Source organism: Gopherus evgoodei, unplaced genomic scaffold (assembly GCF_007399415.2).
Source record: "Gopherus evgoodei ecotype Sinaloan lineage unplaced genomic scaffold, rGopEvg1_v1.p scaffold_57_arrow_ctg1, whole genome shotgun sequence".
Lineage (NCBI taxonomy): Eukaryota > Metazoa > Chordata > Testudines > Testudinidae > Gopherus > Gopherus evgoodei.
This window is the reverse complement of record NW_022060078.1, coordinates 862,459-882,223: the sequence shown is the minus strand read 5'-3', so window position 1 is coordinate 882,223 and position 19,765 is coordinate 862,459. Positions and strand designations below refer to the sequence as shown.

At 58.7% G+C, this 19,765-nt stretch overlaps 3 protein-coding genes across 14 annotated transcripts in view; all 3 read left to right on the top strand.

The window, feature by feature from the left end:
- The window catches only part of HUWE1 (HECT, UBA and WWE domain containing E3 ubiquitin protein ligase 1), a 56,993-nt gene extending 54,087 nt beyond the window's left edge, over positions 1 to 2,906 (top strand). For all 6 annotated transcript variants that reach the window (XM_030547352.1, XM_030547348.1, XM_030547347.1 and 3 more), the window contains 7 exons: positions 261 to 401; positions 763 to 1,050; positions 1,148 to 1,253; positions 1,365 to 1,482; positions 1,766 to 1,947; positions 2,193 to 2,383; positions 2,588 to 2,906. In XM_030547352.1, the coding sequence (XP_030403212.1) occupies positions 261 to 401; positions 763 to 1,050; positions 1,148 to 1,253; positions 1,365 to 1,482; positions 1,766 to 1,947; positions 2,193 to 2,383; positions 2,588 to 2,690 (1,129 nt within the window). In that variant the 3' untranslated portion in view covers positions 2,691 to 2,906. The remainder of the gene's footprint in view (positions 1 to 260; positions 402 to 762; positions 1,051 to 1,147; positions 1,254 to 1,364; positions 1,483 to 1,765; positions 1,948 to 2,192; positions 2,384 to 2,587) is intronic.
- A 6,269-nt stretch (positions 2,907 to 9,175) lies between these two features.
- On the top strand, positions 9,176 to 12,147 carry LOC115643381 (protein FAM71C-like). Its single transcript, XM_030547368.1, has 6 exons — positions 9,176 to 9,423; positions 9,533 to 9,714; positions 10,084 to 10,348; positions 10,593 to 10,879; positions 11,059 to 11,111; positions 11,958 to 12,147. Exons 1-6 carry the CDS (start codon positions 9,268 to 9,270, stop codon positions 12,065 to 12,067), a joined length of 1,053 nt encoding a protein of 350 aa, XP_030403228.1. The 5' UTR covers positions 9,176 to 9,267; the 3' UTR covers positions 12,068 to 12,147.
- An 8-nt stretch (positions 12,148 to 12,155) lies between these two features.
- APEX2 (apurinic/apyrimidinic endodeoxyribonuclease 2) lies at positions 12,156 to 16,487 on the top strand. 7 transcript variants are annotated; one of them, XM_030547366.1, is made up of 6 exons: positions 12,156 to 12,173; positions 13,386 to 13,469; positions 13,579 to 13,765; positions 13,955 to 14,101; positions 15,195 to 15,264; positions 15,401 to 16,487. In XM_030547366.1, the coding sequence occupies exons 2-6, from the start codon at positions 13,412 to 13,414 to the stop codon at positions 16,322 to 16,324; spliced, it is 1,386 nt and encodes a 461-aa protein (XP_030403226.1). In that variant the 5' UTR covers positions 12,156 to 12,173; positions 13,386 to 13,411; the 3' UTR covers positions 16,325 to 16,487. The 7 variants fall into 7 exon arrangements, with proteins under 7 accessions (XP_030403226.1, XP_030403221.1, XP_030403223.1 ...); XM_030547363.1 differs by lacking the exon at positions 12,156 to 12,173 and adding an exon at positions 12,411 to 12,534; XM_030547361.1 differs by lacking the exon at positions 12,156 to 12,173 and adding an exon at positions 12,224 to 12,368 and having other exon boundaries at positions 13,386 to 13,765.
- Positions 16,488 to 19,765: the final 3,278 nt, after the last annotated feature.

The following is a 19,765-nucleotide window of genomic DNA, read 5'->3' as shown; positions in this document are numbered from 1 at the left end:
ATGTGGGGTGAGAGGGCTGGGCAGTGGGGTCGTGTCCAGTTGCGGTGGGTTCCCCAGGCCCTGACACCCTGCACCAGAGGCGGGGCTGTGTCTAGGAGGCAGAGGGCAGGGTGGGGTGTTCTGGGTGGGGGAATGGGGCCGTGTCCAGTGGCAGTGGGTTCCCCAGGCCCTGACACGCTGCACCAGGGTGGGGTAATGGGGCTGTGTCCAGTGGTGATGGGTTCCCCAGGCCCTGACGCCGCCCCCACCCCACCCCCCAGGTACTTCCGCCAGGAGCTGGAGCGTCTGGACGAGGGGCTGCGCAAGGAGGACATGGCCGTCCACGTGCGCCGCGACCACGTCTTCGAGGACTCGTACCGCGAGCTGCACCGCAAGTCGCCCGAGGAGATGAAGAACCGACTGTGAGCCCTGCTTCTCTTGGGGGGGCGGCAGCAGCCGAGTACCCCACAGCTGGGGTGTGGGGGAGAGGGTTGTGGGGCAGGGGACAGGGCCACGTGGGTCCCGCTCACTAACCCTCTCCTAGGTACATTGAGTTCAAGGGTGAGGTGGGGCAGGATGCGGGTGTAGGGGAAGACGGGGGGGCAGGGTGTGTGGTGCCTGGTGTGGGCAGGGCTACCTGGGTCCTGCCCCCTAACCAACTTCCCCATCCCCCCACCAGTACATTGTGTTCAAGGGCAAGGAGGGGCAGGATGGGGGGGGCAGGGGGCACCCGCTGGGGTGTGGCTATGTGGGTCCCGTCCCTAAGCCTCTGCCCCCCCCCAGGTACATCGTGTTCGAGGGCGAGGAGGGGCAGGACGCGGGCGGGCTGCTCCGGGAGTGGTACATGATCATCTCGCGGGAGATGTTCAACCCCATGTACGCCCTGTTCCGCACCTCGCCCGGCGACCGCGTCACCTACACCATCAACCCCTCGTCCCACTGCAACCCCAACCACCTGAGCTACTTCAAATTCGTGGGGCGCATCGTGGCCAAGGCCGTGTACGACAACCGCCTGCTGGAGTGTTACTTCACCCGCTCCTTCTACAAGCACATCCTGGGCAAGTCGGTCAGGTGCGCCGGGGCCGGGGGGTGGCCGAGGGGCCGGGAGGGGGGCGCACGGGGTTCCGGGGGGGCTCTGTGACCCCACTGACCCCGTCCCCCCCCCCAGGTACACGGACATGGAGAGCGAGGATTACCACTTCTACCAGGGCCTGGTTTACCTGCTGGAGAACGACGTGTCCACACTCGGCTACGACCTGACCTTCAGCACCGAGGTACTGGAGGGCTGTGCTGGGGGCCTGCGGGAGGCTGGATGGGACAGAGGGTTGGGCGGCACTGGCTGGGAATGGAGCCCCCCCTCACTCGCTGCCCCCCTCGCCCCCCAGGTGCAGGAGTTCGGGGTGTGTGAGGTGCGGGACCTCAAGCCCAACGGGGCCAATATCCTGGTGACGGAGGAGAACAAGAAGGAATACGTGCACCTGGTCTGCCAGATGCGGATGACAGGTAGGCGGCTGCCGGGTGGCTCTGGCAGGGGGCCCGGGTTTCTGTAGGACCTACACAAAACAAACGTCGCCAAGGAGCCCAGTGAGACACTGTGCTGTAAAGAGCTAAGCAGGAGCCAGGACTCCTGGGTTCTCCCCCTGGCTCTGGGAGGGGAGTGGGGACTGGTGGTTAGAGCAAGAGGGGGGGTGGGAGCCTGGACTCCTGGGTTCTCTCCCAACTCCAGGAGAGGAGGCTGGGGGTTGGAGCAGGAGGGGGCTCACTGACTCCGCTCCCCGCCCTCTAGGAGCCATCCGCAAGCAACTGGCTGCCTTCCTGGAGGGTTTCTACGAGATCATCCCCAAGCGCCTCATCTCCATCTTCACGGAGCAGGAGCTGGAGCTTCTCATCTCGGGGCTGCCCACCATCGACATCGACGACCTCAAATCCAACACCGAGTACCACAAGTACCAGTCCAACTCCATCCAGGTGAGGGGCCGCCCCAGAGCTGGCTGCAGCTCTGCGACAGGCGCTGTTCTGTGCGGCTGTTCCCCAGCTGCCCCACCCCAGAGCTGGCTGCAGCTCTGCGACGGGCGCTGTTCTGTGCGGCTGTTCCCCAGCTGCCCCACCCCAGAGCTGGCTGCATCTCAGCACCAGGCAAGCCAGCCCCATGTGGCGTTATGTGCGGCTGTTCCCCAGCTCCCCACTCCGACCCGCTCCCTCTGCCCTGGCAGATCCAGTGGTTCTGGCGAGCCCTGCGCTCCTTCGACCAGGCGGACCGAGCCAAGTTCCTGCAGTTCGTGACGGGCACCTCCAAGGTCCCCCTGCAGGGCTTCGCCGCCCTGGAGGGCATGAACGGCATCCAGAAATTCCAGATCCACCGGGACGACCGCTCCACCGACAGATTGCCTTCCGCTCACACGTGGTGAGGGGCCGGGCGGGGACACATAGGGCAGGGCTCCCCCATGGGAAAGGGGCGTAAGCTGTGGACTCTGATCTCCTGGGAATCGGGGGTGGGGATCTGTCTCAACCCCTGGGGGGGGGGGAGTGGAAGTGTCCAATCCTAGAAGGGGGAGTGGGTTTCGCTGGCCTCCTGCCCCCACTCACTGATTTCTCCCCCTCACTCCAGTTTCAATCAGCTGGACCTTCCCGCCTACGAGAGCTACGAGAAGCTACGTCACATGCTGCTACTGGCCATCCAGGAGTGCTCGGAGGGCTTCGGCCTGGCCTGAGCCGGGCACCCCGCCTCCATGGCTCTTTTGTACTGAGGCAGACTCGGGGGACAGGAAGGGGCGCGTGGGGGGAGGGGCCAAGCCATGGGGGTGGGGTTCAGTGGATCTCCACCCCCTCCCTTTCCGAGGTGGCGGCCCCCTCCCACCACACACACACACGCCCCCCCACGCGTCCGGAGAGAAGACAAATGATATATATAAATATATATATATTTTTTTTGGTTTAGTTTGCATTTCTTCAGTTGTGCTTGGAATGTGTTGCCGTGAGCTGGACAGACGAGACAACGATACAATCTGCTTTGGTTTCTCGATCCTTCCCCTTGCCCCAGCTCCCTTCTGCCCCTGCCCCCACCCCGTTGAGCCCCCGTGGAGGGGGAGGGGAAAACAAGGGGGGGAGACACCCTGAGGTTTAAAAAAAGGAAATCCCTCCCCCCTCCAAAAGAAGAAAGACAAAAAAAAAAATAAAAAAAATAAAAGCGCACTCTTGGTAAGAAACTCGGCTGCCATGTCTTTGTCTGGCGCCGCCACTGGGGGGTGGCGAGTTCATGGGCCCCAAAACCAGAGGGGCCGGTGTGACCCAGGTCAGAGAACGGCCTAGAGCGGCTCTGTTAGAAACACACTGGGTGTTGGGGGAGACTCCCCCAGCCCCCTGGCTCGGACGTTTCAGCCAGTGCTGCCTCCTTCCGTCTCACTTCCGCTTCCAGCTTTGCACTGGGAGCTCCACGACGACCCCCAAATCGGTCTAGGAGTCGCAGCTTTCCAGGGGAGAGCCCCTGCCCCAGCCTGTACGCGTGCCCGGCCTCTTGTTCCTCAACGAACCTGCTCCCGTTTTGCTGTATTAAAGCACTTTGCACCCAGTTTGCCAGCCGGCTCTGGAGCAGTGATCTGCCCTCTGCACGATTTCCCACTCCTGCAATGCTTGCGTCGTTTGCAACTTTATCAGCGCGGATTGTTTGCTGCCAGGTCATTGATGATAAAAACGTTACATGGTGTTGGGCCAAGCACCAATCCCTGAGGGACCCTGCTGGAAACAGACCCACTTGATGGTGATTCCCTGATTAGACCTATCAGCCAGCCAGTTTTTGACCTATTTAATGTGGGCTGGGTTCACATTGCATCGGTTTGAGGTTTTTCATGAAGATGTCATGTGGTACCAACTCAAATGCCTCACTGAAGTCTATTACGTCAGCACTATTACCTCTGTGGACCCAGCTTGTAATCTCATCAACATACCAAGTTTGACAGGATCGAATTTCGATAACATTACCCTCCTTTCATTCCTTGTTAACAGAGTCCTGTTCCAACCTCTCCATTATCTTGTCCAGGGTTGATGCCACATCATGCACCCTCTTTAAATATTGGCATAATATTTCTTCCAGTCTTCTGGAACTTGGCCAGCATGCCAAGACTTACTGGAAATCAGTGTTAATGGAGCAGCGAGCTCCTTGGCCAGCTCTTGTAAAACTCTTGGATGTAAGTTACCTGGATCTGCTGATTTTAAAAATGTCTAACTTTGGTAGCTTCTGCTGAACATCCTCTAGAGATATTAGTGGAATGGAAAGTGTTGTTGTCACCATGTGACTATATCATGTGTGTTCCTCCCAAACACAGAGAAGAAATATTTATTGAACACGGCTGCCTTTCTGCATTAAAATTGACAATTCTACTGTTTCCATCTAGTAATGGACCTATGCCAGTGTCAGGATTCTTTTTGTTCCTGATATATATGTGTGAAATACTCCTTTTTGTCCTTATTCTGTTGGCTCCTTGTGTCTCTTAGCTTCCCTCATCAGTTTTCTACAATCCATAACTTCTGATTTCTATTGATTGCTATCAATTTCCCCTTTCTTCCTTTGTGTGTATCTATAAATAACTCCTTTCACATCCCCACTCAGCCTTTGTCAAGGGGGAGATTATGGCTTTTAGGGCCTCTAGTACATTGTTCTTCAATGGTTCCCAATTCTGGTCACGTTTTTGTGGTTAAATTCTTCCTCCCAGCTGCCTGGGCTCATTCCATTTTTCAGCATTGGGAAACTGGCCCGGTCGAAGCACCAGGTGTAGCGGTCACGGCTAGCTGCAAATCACATGGACCGAAGCTCCCACTAACTTTTAGTGCTGTGAGGTTTGGACAAGGTCCATCTAGCCCAGTGTCCTGTCTGCTGACAGTGGCCAGTGCCAGGTGCCCCAGAGGGAACGAACAGAACAGGGCAATTATCGAGTGATCCGTCCCCTGTCACGCAATCCCGGCTTCTGGCAAACAGAGGCTGCGGACACCATCCCTGCCCAGCCTGGCTAATAGCCACTGATGGATCTGTCCTCCATGAACTTATCTAGTTCTTTTTTCAACTCTGTTATAGTCTTGGCCTTTGCAACATCCTCCGGCGAGGAGTTCCACAGGCTGACTGTGCGTTGGGTGAAAAAATACGTCCTTTTGTTTGTGTTAAACCTGCTGCCTGTTAATTTCATTGGGTGATCCCTAGTTCTTGTGTTATGGGAAGGAGTAAATAACACGTCCTGCTTTACTTTCTCCGCATCCGTCGTGATTTATAGACCTTTAATCGTATCTCCCCTTAGCCGTCTCTTCCAAGCTGAAAAGTCCCAGGCCTTATTCATCTCTTCTTTTGTTGCCCTTTTCTGAACCTTTTCCAATTCCAATAGATATTTTTTGAGCCGGGGCGACCACACGTGCACGCAGAATTCGAGGTGTGGGCAAACCATGGATTTATAGAGCAGCAACACGATATTTTCTCTTCTCTCTCCCTTTCTTAACGATGCCCAACATTCTGTTGGCTTTTCTGGCTGCTGCTGCCTATCGAGTGGGCGTTTTCAGCGAACTATCCAGTGACTCCAAGATCTTTCTCGAGTGGTAACGTAATTTAGACCCCATCATTGTATACGTAGAGTTGGGATTGTGTTTTCCAGTGTGCATTACTTTGCATTTATCAACAGTGAATTTCATCTGCCATCTTGCTGCCCAGTCACCCAGTTTTGAGAGATCCTTGTGTAGCTCTTTGCAGTCTGCCTGGGCCTTAACTAGCTTGAGTGGTTTTGTAGCATCTGCAAATGTTGCCACCTCCCTGGTCACCCCTTTTTCCAGCTCATTTATTAATATATGAAAAGGACTCGACCCAGAACAGACCCCTGGTGGGAGACACCACTATTTACCTCTCTCCATGCTTAAAACTGACCATTTATTCCTCTCCTTTGTTTCCTGTCTTTTAACCAGTTACCAACCCATGAGAGGACCTTCCCTCTGATCCCATGGCAGCTTACTTGGCTTAAGAGCCTTTGGTGAGGGACCCTGTCGAAGGCTTTCTGAAAACCTAAGTGCACTATATCCATGGGATCCCCCTTGTCCACATGCTTGTTGACCCCCTGAGAATTCTAGTAGAGTGGTGAGGCGTGATTTCCCTTTAGTAAAACCATGTTGACTCTTCCCCAAGTTATGTTCATCTCTGTGTGTGACAATTTTGTTGTTTCCTATAATTTCAACCAGTTTGCCTGGTACTGAAGTCAGGCTCACCGGCCTGTAATTGCCAGGATCACCCCTGGAGTCCTTTTTAAAAATTGGCATCACATTAGCTACCCTCCAGTCATCTGGAACAGAAGCTGATTTAAATGATAGATTAGACAGGTGGTAGTCCTGCAATTTCACTTTTGAGTTCCTTCAGAACTCGAGTGAATACTTATTACTGTTTAGTTTATCAATTTGTTCCAAAGCTGCCTCTGACACCTCAGTCTGGGACAGCTCCTCAGATTTGTCCCCTAAAAAGAACCGCTCAGGTTTGGGAATCCTCAGCTGTGAAGACCAATGCAAAGAATTCATTTAGTTTCTCCACAATGGCCTTATCCTTGAGTGCTCCCTTAGCACCTCGATCGGCCAGTGGCCCACTGGTTGTTTAGCAGTTTCTGATGTACTTAGCACATTTTATTACTTTGAGTTTTTGGCAAATTGTTCCACAAATTATTTGTTGCCCTTCCTCGTATATTTACCCTTCGTTTGCCAGAGTTCAGGCTCTTTCTGTTTTCCTCACTAGGATTTAACTTCCGCTTTTTACATGAGGTCTTTTGGCCTCTCACTGTGTTTTACTTTGTTGGTTAACCACTGTGGCTCTTTTTTGGTTCTCTTACTGCTTTCTACTTTGGGGAAGTTGTTGAGTGTCTCTTATGGTGTCTTTGAAACGTTTCTACACGGCTTGCAGGGATTTCACTCTTTGCAATGGACTTTTTTAATTTCTGTTTCACAAACTTTGTTTTTGTGTAGTTCCCCTTCCTGCAATTAAACGCGACTGTGTTGGGCTGCTGTGCTGCTTACCCTGCCACAGGGCTGTTACATTTAATTATATTATTGTCACTATTACCAAGTGGTCCAGCTCTACTCACGTCTTGGACCAGATCCTGTGCTCCACTGTGGGACTAAATCAAGAATTGCCTCTTCTCTGGTGGGTTCCAGGTGTCGCTGCTCCAAGACACAGTCATTTCAGGTCTCAAGAAACTTTATCTCTGCATCCTGTCCTGAGGTGACATGTACTCACCCAGTCAAGGTGGGGATAGTTGAAATCCCCCATTATTGATTTTTTTTTATTGCAATAGCCTCTGTAATCTGCCTAGGTGTTTCCCTGTCCCTGTCCTGGTCAGTAATATCCCTCCTGCTACATTCAAGCAGGGGGTTACTATCCATAGAGATTCTAGGATCTGCTTTGATTCATTTAAGATATTTACTTCATTCAATTCTATGCTTTCTTTCACAGACAGTGTCACTCCCCTACCAGCACCCTGTGCTCTGTCCTCCTGATATATCTTGTACCCTGGTATTACTGTGGCCCATTGATCATCCTCATTCCACCACGTTTCTGTGATGCCTGTTCTAGCAATAGCCTCATTGCGTATGAGGCTCTAGTTCACCCATCTAACTTTGACATCAAGCGTCCGTGCCCTGGAGGTTGCCTCTTTCCCCAAAGTTTCCTCACTTCCTAATGCCTCTGCCCCCTCGCCCTGTGCAGCTCTGCCTGTGCAAGGGGGGGGGGGGGGGTCCTAGGCTAGGCCGCTGTGGGGAGGAGAGGGAAGATAGTCCCTCTGCTCTGCTGGTACCTGACCCCCCCCCCCCAGCTCAGTTAGTGCCCCTCACCCCTTGGGCAGTCTCCAATCTTAGCCCCAAGCCCGGGCGTGGCAGGAGCTGGGTGTAGTGAGACACCCTGGGGGGGGGGGGGGGAGAATGAAAGAGACATTAATTCCCCCCCCCCCCATCCACTGGGTAGGGAACCAGGCTGGAACCTTAGTCACGCAGCCTCTGTTGGGGGGGGAGGCGGAATGACGGCGGCACATCTGCGCCATCTTGGTAAAGTCCAGGAAGGGCCGTCGCGTGGCCGCCATATTGGGTGTGGCGGATGACGGTGCGCGGGAAAAGGAAACACCGGAGCGCATCCCGTGCGCCATCTTGGGTGTGGCGGATGAATACTCAGAGCGCGGGAAGAGGGACGCCATGTTGATAGTGTCGGAAACAATGGAGCGTGCAGACCGTGCGCCATCTTGGGTGTGGCCATGCCACAGTGGGCGCTATTGAGGGGCCATCTTGGGTGTGGCACGTGCTAGATTGGCTCCCCGGTATTATGTCATAGAGAGGAGCGTGACGTCATAATTTCCCCTCGCCAGGCACAGGGAGTGGGGAAAAGGGTGGGGCCAGTGGGAGCTAGATCCCGCCCCCTCTAGGGGCAGCAGAGGTGAGCCCCTCCCTTTCCACGAAAATGGCTGCTACAGAGACACCCCCACCCCCACGGAGCCCAGGGGCTGGTCCTGCCCCTGCTGGAGAACTGCCCCCAATAAGGGCGGGGCATGGGACTAGGGGGTGGAGCTTGGCACTCAGGAGGCGGAACTGGAGAGCCGAATGACGCTGGGGGGCGGGACTATTGGAAAGCCCAGAGCTGCGGGGGAGGGGGGTTCAGAGCTGGGGGGACATAAGGGAGGGGTCTCAAGATTGCTGGGAAATTTCCCACTGCTACAACACTCGCCCCCCCAAAATTGTTGATTGCGATACCCCCATCTCTACCACAGTGGGGGGGGGGAGGCCAGGCACCTGGGGGTGCAGGACCAGCAGGCCTGGGGTGGGGGTCTCAGCTTACATGCAAAGGGCCCAACACACACCAGGCAGCAAACAGAACCCAGGAGTCCTGACTCCCAGCGCCCCCTGCTCTAACCCTCCGGATTCCCCTCCCCTCCCCAAGCCAGGGAAAGAACCCAGGAGTTCTGACTCTTCCCCCCCCCCATTCTAACCACTAGTCCTCCCTCCTCTCCGAGAGCTGGGGAGAGAACCCAGGAGTCCTGACTCTGCCCCCCCCCCATTCTAACCACTAGTCCTCCCTCCTCTCCGAGAGCTGGGGAGAGAACCCAGGAATCCTGACTCTGCCCCCCCCACATTCTAACCACTAGTCCTCCCTCCTCTCCGAGAGCTGGGGAGAGAACCCAGGAGTCCTGACTCTGCCCCCCCCCATTCTAACCACTAGTCCTCCCTCCTCTCCGAGAGCTGGGGAGAGAACCCAGGCATCCAGGCTCCCTCCCCCCGCTCTAGGCTGGTGGGAAGATGCACCAGGAGTTCATGCTGCCCTATTACACGGCGGATTGTGACCAGGCGCGGGGGCTGATGAACACGGCCATGGGGCCCCTGCAGCGCCAGCTCCGGGCCGGCGAGTACGAGATCTTCCAGTATGCCCCCATCTTCGAGAGCGACTTCATACAGGTATCAGGGCTGGGCTCAGAGCTGGGGGCGGCGCTATGGGGCAGTGACCAGCTGGGGCCAAGCAGCTGAAGGGGAGGCACTAACCTGCCCTTCTGTGCCCCACCCGCAGATCAGCAAGCGCGGGGAGGTGGTGGACGTGCACAATCGTGTCCGAGTGGTCACGGTGGGCGTGGCCTGCACCAGCCCTGCTCTCCTGGTGCCCAACGTGCTGCTGCTGGCCCGGCCCGTGGTCCCCTCTGAGGAGAGCCGGGGCCGCAGGGGCCCCCCTGCCAAGGCACTAGAGCTCACCAGGTGAGACCCGCCCCCCCGCAGTAAATGGTGCCCCTCACTCCTGACTCGTAGCCCTCTCCTAGCCCAGCCCCAGACCTGTTGGTGCCCCTCACTCCTGACCAGCAGCCCTGGGCTCCCCCCTCATCCCTGCTGGTGGCCCTCGCTCCTGACCTGCAGCCCCTGCTAGCCCAGCCCTGTTGGTGCCCCTCACTCCCGACCTGCAGCCCTGGGCTCCCCCACCCCTCAGCCCTGACAGTGTCCCTCACTCCCGATCCGCAGCCCCTGCTAGCCCAGCCCCGGCCCCCCAGCCTCTCACTCCAGACCTGCAGCCCCCCAGGCCTAGGCTCCCCCACCTCAGCCCTGACCCACAGCCCTCTACTCTTCCTGCAGGCTGCTTCCGCTGCGGTTTGTGAAGATCTCGGTGCACGACGGCGAGATGCTGCAGCTGCGGCTGAAGCTGGCCAGCGGCCGCTCATTCTACCTGCAGCTCTGCCCCCAGGGCGATGCCCACTACGAGCTCTTCGACATGTGGGTGCAGATCATCAACCTCCTCCGGCCGCCCGCAGAGGAGAGCCACGGGGGACAGGCCCTGCCCGGAGACCCTGGGGCTTTCGGGGAACCCCTGCTCCAAGGCATCAGCCAGGACACCACCGGGGTGAGGCACCACCAGCTGCTCCTCTCCAGGCAGGGGGTTAGTGGTTAGAGCAGGGGGGGCTGGGAGCCCGGACGCCTGGGTTCTATCCCTGGCGCTGGGAGGGAAGGGGGGTCTGGTGGGGTAGAGTGGCTGGGGGGGAGCCAGGACTCCTGGGTTCTCTGCCTGGCTGTGGGAGGGGAGAGGGGGGCTGCGAGCCAGGAGTCCTATGTTCTCTAGCTATAACCCATTCCGTTGTCCTCCCCAGAGCCTGGAGTCGCTGGCCCCTGAGGAAGAAGCCCTGGATGCCTTGAGCATCCGCAGTCTCCGGACCCCCAGCCCCTCTCGGGATGACCCAGGGAGCTCACACAGCCGCACACCCCCCAGCCTCAGCCCCTCACTGCCGCGCAAGCTGCCCAGCGTGGGGAGAGGGTCGCAGCGGGGCGGGTCCACAGGGGAGCGCAGGAGCCAGTCTGAGTCGCCGGAGGGGTCACCGGCCCCCCAGGAGAGGAGTCAGGGGAGCAGCCCCTCAAGCAAGAGGAAAGAGTCCAGCAGGTGATGGGGAGGAGACCAGGAAATTGGGATCTGGGGGGTTGGGGCAATGGAATGTGTCCGGCGTACAGGGTGGGGCGGTTGGGGGGGTGAAGGGCCTGGGAGGTGGGAGGCTAGGAGGTGGGGGGGTGGGGGAAGGTGGGGGGTGATCCCTGCGTCTCATAGTCTCGTTTCATTTCCAGGCGGGCGGATCGAGGGGGGGGAGCCAGACAGAGCAAATCATCGCAGAGCCGGGGTAAGAGCCAGACACAGGCTGGGGAGGGTGCCCCCCCCGTGTGACAGCCCCTAGCCCAGCCCTGCCCCACTGCATCCCCCAGCTCGCCTTTGCGGCCCGAGCCCAGGGCACCCTGTCTGGCCATCCCTCTGGGGCCCAGGGGGGCCAACTTCCTAACTGCACAAAACCACGTGCCCTTGCCCCGCCCCTTCTCTGGAGCCCCGCCCCCATCACTCCAGCCCCCTCCCTCCGCCGCTGGCTCACGGGTGTGGGCTCCGGGAGGGACCTGGCAGCCACTTCTGGGGAGCGGTGCGGGGCGCTGGCCGGCAGGGAGCCACCAGGGGCCCTTTTCGACCGGGTGTTCTGGTCCTCTGCAGGGGGCCACGTCCCCCCCCCAGCCCGACCCCCGGCCCCCCAAGCCTGATGCCTGCCCCCCCAACCTGACACTGCCCCCCCCAGTCTGAACACCCAGCCCCCGCCCCCAGCCCGACACCCGCCCCCCCCGCCCGACCCGGCCCGTTCTCTGCCCCCCCACCCGACACCCGCCCCCCCCGCCCGATTCTCTGCCCCCCCAGCCCGACCCGGCCGGTTCTCTGCCCCCCCCCCCCAGCCCGACCCGGCCGGTTCTCTGCCCCCCCCAGCCCGACGCCCAGGCCCCACCAGTCTGACACCTGCCCCCCAGGACCCCGCCCCCAGCCCGATGCCCCGGCCCCCCCGCCTGACCCGGCCGGTTCTCTGCCCCCCCCCCGGCCCCCCCGCCTGACCCGGCCGGTTCTCTGCCCTCCCCCGGCCCCCCCGGCCCCCCCGCCTGTTCTCTGCCCCCCCCCCCGGCCCCCCCGCCTGACCCGGCCGGTTCTCTGCCCCCAGGCAGGACGCCCGGCCGGATCCTGTCGCTGGTGAAGTCCCTGTCCCGCCTCAGCCTGAGTCGGGGCGACGCGCGGAGCCGCCCCCCCCGCCGGGACAAGAAGAGGCGCTGACGGCTGGCGGGGGAGGAGCCAGTAGAGAAGGGGCGGGGCATGGTGGAGAAAGGGGCGGAGCCTCCTGGGCCCGTTGGGGGAGGAGCCTGCCTGAGAGCCCAATAAAGTCTCAGTTACCAGCACGGGGCGTTGTCCTGAGGGGGCGGGGCTCTGGCAGCAGGCGCCCGAGGGGTGTGTCCATGCCATGGGGCGGGGCCAAGGCCCGGAAGCGGGAGCTCTGAGCGTTTCTAGTCTCCTCCCGGTCCTCCGATCATCACTTCCGGTGCTGAGCGGATGTGGTGCGGAGCGGGGCGGAAGTGAAGTTAGTTAAGGGGGTTGCGGGGCGGAAGTGACGCGAGCGGCGTTCCCGCGCGGCGGGATGCGGCTTCTGAGCTGGAACGTGGCCGGGCTCCGGGCCGGGCCGGGTCCCGCGGGGCTCGGGGCGCTGGGCGGGGACGTGATCTGCCTGCAGGAGACCCGCGTCACGCGTGAGCGGGGTCAGGGGTCACAGGGGCGGAGCCAGGGGAAGGGAGTAGGGCAAGGGTCACAGGGATAGGGGTCAGGGGTCACAGGGGCGGAGCCAGGGGAAGGGAGTAGGGCAAGGGTCACAGGGATAGGGGTCAGGGGTCACAGGGGCGGAGCCAGGGGAAGGGAGTAGGGCAAGGGTCACAGGGATAGGGGTCAGGGGTCACAGGGGCGGAGCCAGGGGAAGGGAGTAGGGCAAGGGTCACAGGGATAGGGGTCAGGGGTCACAGGGGCGGAGGCGGGGAAGGGAGTAGGGCAAGGGTCACAGGGATAGGGGTCAGGGGTCACAGGGGCGGAGGCGGGGAAGGGAGTAGGGCAAGGGTCACAGGGATAGGGGTCAGGGGTCACAGGGGCGGAGGCGGGGAAGGGAGTAGGGCAAGGGTCACAGGGATGGGGTCAGGGGTCACAGGGGCAGAGGCGGGGAAGGGAGTAGGGCAAGGGTCACAGGGATGGGGTCAGGGGTCACAGGGGCGGAGCCAGGGGAAGGGAGTAGGGCAAGGGTCACAGGGATAGGGGTCAGGGGTCACAGGGGCGGAGGCGGGGAAGGGAGTAGGGCAAGGGTCACAGGGATGGGGGGTCGGGGTCACGGGGAGGAGCTAAGGGAAAGGAGCAGGGGTCAAAGGGCAGGGCTTGGGGCAGGAGGTCCAGTGGGGAAGGGGTCAAAGGGCAGGGTTCACAGGGCATGGACATGGAAGTAGTGATGGCAGGGGGGGTCAGAGGTCAACGAGCAGGGCCAGCGATGGGGGTTGGGGGCACTGTGCAGAAGGGGGCTGGAGGGGCCCAGCCTGACCCCACGGTGACCCCGTGTCCCCAGGGGACCTGCTGGCGGAGCCATTGGCCATGGTGGACGGCTACAACTCCTACTTCAGCTTCTGCCGCACCCGGAGCGGCTACTCAGGTAACGGGGGAGGGCTTGGGACCCAGGCGTCCGGGCTCCCAGCCCCTCCCCAAGCCGGGGCTAGCACCGGACTCCTGGGTTCTCTCTCGCTCTTTCTCCCCACAACCAGGTGTGGCGACCTTCTGTAAGGACAGTGCCACCCCGCTGGCGGCGGAGGAGGGGCTCTCCGGGCTCCTGGCCCGGCCCGGGGAGGGTGGCGCCGTGGGGTGTTATGGAGACCTAGGGGCCTTCACACCCCAGGAGCTGAAGGCGCTGGACAGTGAGGGGCGCGCGGTGATCACCCACCACCGCATACGGTGAGGGGCGCCTTGGGGCCGTGTCCCCGAGGATTGTGGGGTGAGGAGCTGTGGGCCCACAGAGTGCTGGGTTGGGGAGGGCAGGGAGCCAGGTGTGGGGGGATTGTTTTTGGCAAGGGCTAGGGGGCAGGGCGCAGATGCCAGCCTAACACACTCCCAATGTGTTTTCTGCCTTCTCCCCCCCCACAGGACATCGGCACAGCAGGAGACCACCCTGACGGTGATCAATGTGTACTGCCCACGGGCCGACCCCCAGCGCCCCGAGCGCGCTGCCTACCAGGCATCCTTCTACCAGCTGCTGCAGGGCCGAGCCGAGGCGCTGCTAAGAGACGGGGGGTATGTACCCTGCCCCAATCCCTGACACCCCGGGCCAAGGCACTGCTGAGAGATCGTATCCCCCTCAGTCTCCTCTGACCCCATCAACCCAAACCGAAGCACCTCTTGAAGCCAGAGGGTCCAGGTTGCCCCCCCATCTCACTGTGGACCACCCCCCCGCACCCAGGTCTTGTCTCTCCATCACCCTCCTCAGAGCGCCTCCTAGGACTAGAGACCTCCCCTCCATCTGAGGTGCTGTCTCCCCCCATCCTCTCATTGCCTGGGCTTATCATTTGCAGATGACACCAAACTGGGAGGGATTGCAACTGCTTTGGAGGACAGGGTCAAAATTCAAAATGATCTGGACAAATTGGAGAAATGGTCTGAGGTAACAAAGTGCTCCACTTAGGAAGGAACAATCAGTGTCACACACACAGAATGGGAAGAGCCTGTCTAGGAAGGATGAAGGCAGAAAGGGATCTGGAGGTTATAGTGGACCACAAGCTAAATATGAGTCAACAGTGTGATGCTGTTGCAAAAAAAGCAAACGTGATTCTGGGATGCATTAACAGGTGTGTTGTGAGCAAAAGTCATTCTTCCGCTCTGCTCCACGCTGGTCAGGCCTCAACTGGAGTATCGTGTACAGTTCTGGGCACCGCACGTCAAGAAAGACATGGAGAAATTGGAGAGGGTCCAGAGAAGAGTGACAGGAATGATTAAAGGTCTAGAGAACATGACCTATGAAGGAGGCTGAGAGAATTGGGTTTGTTTAGTTTGGAAAAGAGAAGACAGACAGGGGACATGACAGCAGTTCTCAGGTATCTGAAGGTGTCATAAGGAGGAGGGAGAAAACTTGTTCACCTTCGCCTCTAAGCAATGGGCTTAAACTGCAGCAAGGGAGGTTTAGGTTGGATATTAGGAAAAAGTTCCTAACTGTCCGGGTGGTTAAATACTGGAATAAATTGCCCAGGGAGGCTGTGGAATCTCCATCTCTGGAGATATTTAAGAGTAGGTTAGATAAATGTCTATTAGGGATGGTCTAGACAGTATTTGGTCCTGCCATGAGGGCAGGGGACCGACCTCTGACTCCCCAGCCCCATTTTTTGTCTTCCAGCCACGTTGTGATCTTGGGGGACATCAACACGTCGCATCGGCCCATCGACCACTGTGAGCCAGGGGACCTGGTTAGTGCCCAGGGGGTCCCCCTCTAATCTGGGGGGGAATGGGGAGCCGGGACTCCTGGGTCCTCGCCTCAGCTCTGGGAGGGCTGAAGAGGTTGTTTGTTCTTTCATAGCTTTACACTGACTCTCCCTCCCCCAGGAGGCGTTCCAGGAGCACCCAGGCCGGCGCTGGCTGGACGGGTTCCTGTGGGCGCCAGATGGGCCCCCCGGGCAGGGGCTCTTTGTCGACACCTTCCGCCTCCTGCACCCCAGCCAGCCCTACGCCTTCACCTGCTGGCGCATTGACACCGGCGCCCGTCTCACCAACCACGGCACGCGGCTAGACTACGTCCTGGCCGACCGGGCACTGGCGCTGGCCGAGCTGCGAGATGCCCGCATCCTGCCTGAGGTGCCTGGCTCTGACCACTGCCCTGTGCTGGCTGAGCTGGCGGCCACCTTCCTGCCAGCGCCCCACTGCCCCCCGCTCTGCACCCGCCACATGCCCGAATTCGCCGGCACCCAGCAGAAGCTCAGCCGCTTCCTGGTCAGGGTGGAGCCAGGAGCAGGGGCTGCGGGAGTCCACAGGACATGTCGGGGGGCAGGGGTGGGACGAGGGTGCTCCGCACGGAGGGGGCGACGCCTGCCCAGGGGACAAGGGGACCTTCTGAGGTATTTCAGAGCTGCACAGGGCCAGCTGGGGACAGGCATGGGCCAGAATGGACAAGAGTTGGACCAGAATGCCTCAGGGCACGGGACACAGGAACTGGCCCAGGATGCGCTGGGGCAGAGAGGACAAGAAGCAGCCCACAGTGCACCAGGGCAGGGCAGACAATTGGAGCTGACAATGGGGCAGGCAGCAGGCACCCAGCTGAGCAGCACGGCCCACTGGCGCATGGTGCTGTGTGGCCCCACTCTCCCACCCTGTTGCCCAGGCCACAGGGAGCCATGTGCCCTGCGAACCGTCCGCAAACCCGGCCCCAACCGCGGGCGGCGTTTCTACATCTGTGCCCGGCCCCCAGGGCGCCGCAGTGACCCCCGTGCCCGCTGTGACTTCTTCCGCTGGGCTGGCAAGGGGCGCTCATGAAGCAGCTCTTCTGGGGCTTCGCTCCCCAGCCCCATAGGACAGGTGCAGGGCATTGTGGGTCTGTTCCCCCACCTCACCCTTCAATTCTTTTTGTAACTCAGGTTTTGTACAAAAGGGAAAATTCTGTCTGTTTTTATAAATAAAGATGCTTTGTGGAAGCTGGCCCATCTGTTAGGTGGGAATGTTCTTGCTGGGAGTATTGAGAGTCTGGGGGGGTGGGGTGGGTTTCAGTTTGGAGCTGGCTAGGGATGTGTGTTCCCCAAGGAAGAAGGGTGAGTCCTAGGACGCAACGAAATGAAGAATATAACTCCATGGGACATCAGAAGGGACCAATAGTCTGACCGCCTGCACAATGCAGGCCACAGAACCCCATCCAAACAACCCCTTTGGTTTGAAGACCTCAAGCTGCAGAGAATCCACCAGCAAGCGACCCATGCCCCACGCTGCAGGGGAAGGCAAAAAACCTCCAGGGCACCTGCCAGTTACTGGACTCACACCAGTTCGATACAGATATCTGATAATATTACTGATCTTCTGTTAATGTTTTGCCATTAGCACCCTTATTTATGCCTAATTAGTCTCTTCCTAGGGACTATGTTACCTTTTAACAGATTGGTAAGGTAAAAGTGGGTTGGTGTGCCCCTAAGTATCTTGTCTCCTGATTGGTCAGGTGTTTATGAGAGCATCATACCCCTTGCAGGGTGGCATTCTTTCTTTTACAAATAGTCTTGCTGACTGTAGGCAAAACAGTAATTACCCCTATATTTTCCCATGTTATTTTTGTTCCATAGGCAGGCTAGGTTTTAATGTTTTTCTTGCTGTGTTAAGCTTTAAGTTTATTCACAGGTAATGTAATAGCTGAAAAGCATCATTACCATATTACCTTCTAAGGATTTTGTCCAAAAATCATACACACTATACAGTGTTACAGGGGTACTTAAACATTACATTAACATTACTTAACAATAACATTTAGCATATTCAACTCCTGCGCTTACAAGAGACCTGATAAAGAAAAAAGTCTTGACTGCCCTATTGCAAAAAGGTCTGTCAGATTTGCAACTTTGAATTAAAAAGTCAAATGAATTTTTACAAACCAGATGTTGTGCTGGTTTAGAACTTTTATTTTCCTTTACACTGCTTTGTTTTTATATAGCTGTATATATATTTGGATTATAAAGCTTTTAACTTTATTTGAGAGAGGTGAGTTTTGATTTTGTCCACCTATGATTTGCCTCTTTCTGCCACTGCATGAAACAATCAACCTCTCCTTTAGCTAATTTAGGTTTAGGGTGGCTGAGTTTGTCCTCCTAAATCATACAAGACAAAAAGATCCCTACCAGAACAGAGTGGGAACCAACATATTAGCACAGTGCTCTGCTAAAAGGGAGAGCACTTAACAAAGGAAGCAGAATCTGATACCTTTACCTGGGCCAGGCATGCAGATCTTATTTCCTTACCAACTATAACCCCTCCTCTGTTAATTTGTTCCATTCTGTGCATCTGAAGAAGTGAGCTGTAGCTCATGATAAGGTGCCACAAAAAGAACAGGAGTACTTGTGGCACCTGTACTTCAACATTTCTTATCATTCATTCCACTTTCACACATTTGCAGATGCGACACAGCTGATCAAGCTCGTTTTGAGGGCACTCAGGAAGGGTGCCCCCAGCCCCTTTGTCTGGGGTCAGGTCACTCCCTTTGGGGGGCACCTGGCATTGGCCACTGGCGGGAGGCAGGCTCAATGGAAACGCCCCCCAGGATCGGAGTCTCTGAAAGCAGAGGGGTCTCACACACACACACAGCTAGACCCACCCCCCGGCAAGGTTACAACCCAGCCCCCCCGGGCAATGGGCTCTGCCCCCCATTTCCTGGGGCAGGATTCGGGTTTAGCCGCTGCTGACCCCGCAGGCCGGCCCGGCTGCAGCGAAGGGAGAAGGCGGAGCAGCTGCTCCCGCCCAGGACCGAGCCGAGCCCCAGCCAGACCGAGCCCCGGACGCCGGGCTCCCCCCGCTCCCTGCAGCCCCTGCTCCGGATGCAGCAGCAGCCGCCGCTCCCCGCGCGAGAGCCGCGCCCGCTTTTATACCCCGCCCCGCTCCGGGCCGGCCAATGGGGCGGCCGGAGCATCTGCGCATGCGCCCCTCTGCCGCGGCGGCGGCTCACCAGAGCGGCCGCCAGGTGGCGTCAGAGCGGCGGGGCCTTATATAGCCCCGCCCCCCCGCTGCAGAGAGCGCAACTTCCTCCCTCCCCCCATGCACCCCAACCACCTTCCCCTGCCGCCAGATCGCCCCCCTACACAGGGAGCCTGCCTGGCCCCGCGGGGCAATGCCCCAGGGTGGTTCTGGGGCTGTGTCAGGGCTGGGGGCAGAGGGTGATCCCCACCTTGGTGCAGCCGGGCAGTGGGGGCTCCCCCCTGCCAGGCTGGAGCCTCTGCATGGATTTGATTGACAAATAAAACTGGCTGAGGTTTGGGCACAGAATTTGTGAGATTTTGGTGCTGAATGGCCCCTGCACCCCCTCCCCAGTACCCGTTGTACCATATTGGTGACGGTGACAGCGCCCCTGCACACACACACACACACACCCCAGTACCCGTTGTACCATATTGGAGACAGCGCAGCGCGACCCAGCCCTTGCCCGTGTGATGTTAGCAGGGACTGGCTTCGCTGGTGCCTTCTCTGGAGTCGCTGGTAAAACCAGGCCATGGTCCCACCTGTTACCAACCTGGGGGGCCCCTGTCACTGGAATGTCAGGTCTCACGAAACACCCCCCCGAAAAATGGGATTTTCTCCTTGACATGAATACAAATGAAAAAGGCCCTTGGAAATCTAATGGGGGTTTATGGCCTGCTGCTTCCACACTAATGAACGCTAATTATTATTCATCACGACAGTAGGTTTATTACATGACGACAATGGCAACCCTCATCCAAGCCCTCCCGTCCGTCACTCGCGGTCCGTCCGTCACTCGCGGTCCTCGGAAGGAGCCGGTCACGGGACAAGGCTCCCCCATTTCACCGGGGAGTCGCAGATGTGAAACACAGGAAGGGATTTAAGAAGCCGACTCAGGGTGTCTACACCACCCGCCGGATCGAACACCCGCAGGGCTTCGAGTCCCGAGCAGTCCAGGCAAACGGCCCACGTTCCGCCCAAGTCAAACCTGTTCTTCAGCGTCACCTTCAGCACAGGAGCTGCCTATTTACTTTAAAAAACAGCAACAAATTATCCGCCTCCTTTTCTGTGTGAATCTCCCCAGCGGGTAGAGACGGCTCGGCTTGGCGCTTGGATGTCCAGGGGCTCGGGCTGCTGCCTCCCCGGGGCCCTAGGGACAGCTCTGTCTGGCCGCCATTAGGGAGTCCCCAGTTTGGGAACCAGGCAAATCTCTAGTTGATGGACTCCCCCCTGGAAGACTTTGAGTACCCCCAGGGGCCACTGGTCTAACCC

Bases quoted from the DNA above. Each gene is read 5' to 3' on its own strand.
- LOC115643381 (XM_030547368.1), top strand. From the start codon at position 9,268: ATGCACCAGGAGTTCATGCTGCCCTATTACACGGCGGATTGTGACCAG. The intron at 9,424-9,532 runs GTATCAGGGCTG...CCCCACCCGCAG, and splicing joins TCGAGAGCGACTTCATACAG to ATCAGCAAGCGCGGGGAGGT. The intron at 10,880-11,058 runs GTGATGGGGAGG...TTTCATTTCCAG, and splicing joins AAGAGGAAAGAGTCCAGCAG to GCGGGCGGATCGAGGGGGGG.
- APEX2 (XM_030547360.1), top strand. From the start codon at position 13,254: ATGGACATGGAAGTAGTGATGGCAGGGGGGGTCAGAGGTCAACGAGCA. The intron at 13,766-13,954 runs GTGAGGGGCGCC...CCCCCCCCACAG, and splicing joins ATCACCCACCACCGCATACG to GACATCGGCACAGCAGGAGA. The intron at 15,265-15,400 runs GTTAGTGCCCAG...TCCCTCCCCCAG, and splicing joins ACTGTGAGCCAGGGGACCTG to GAGGCGTTCCAGGAGCACCC.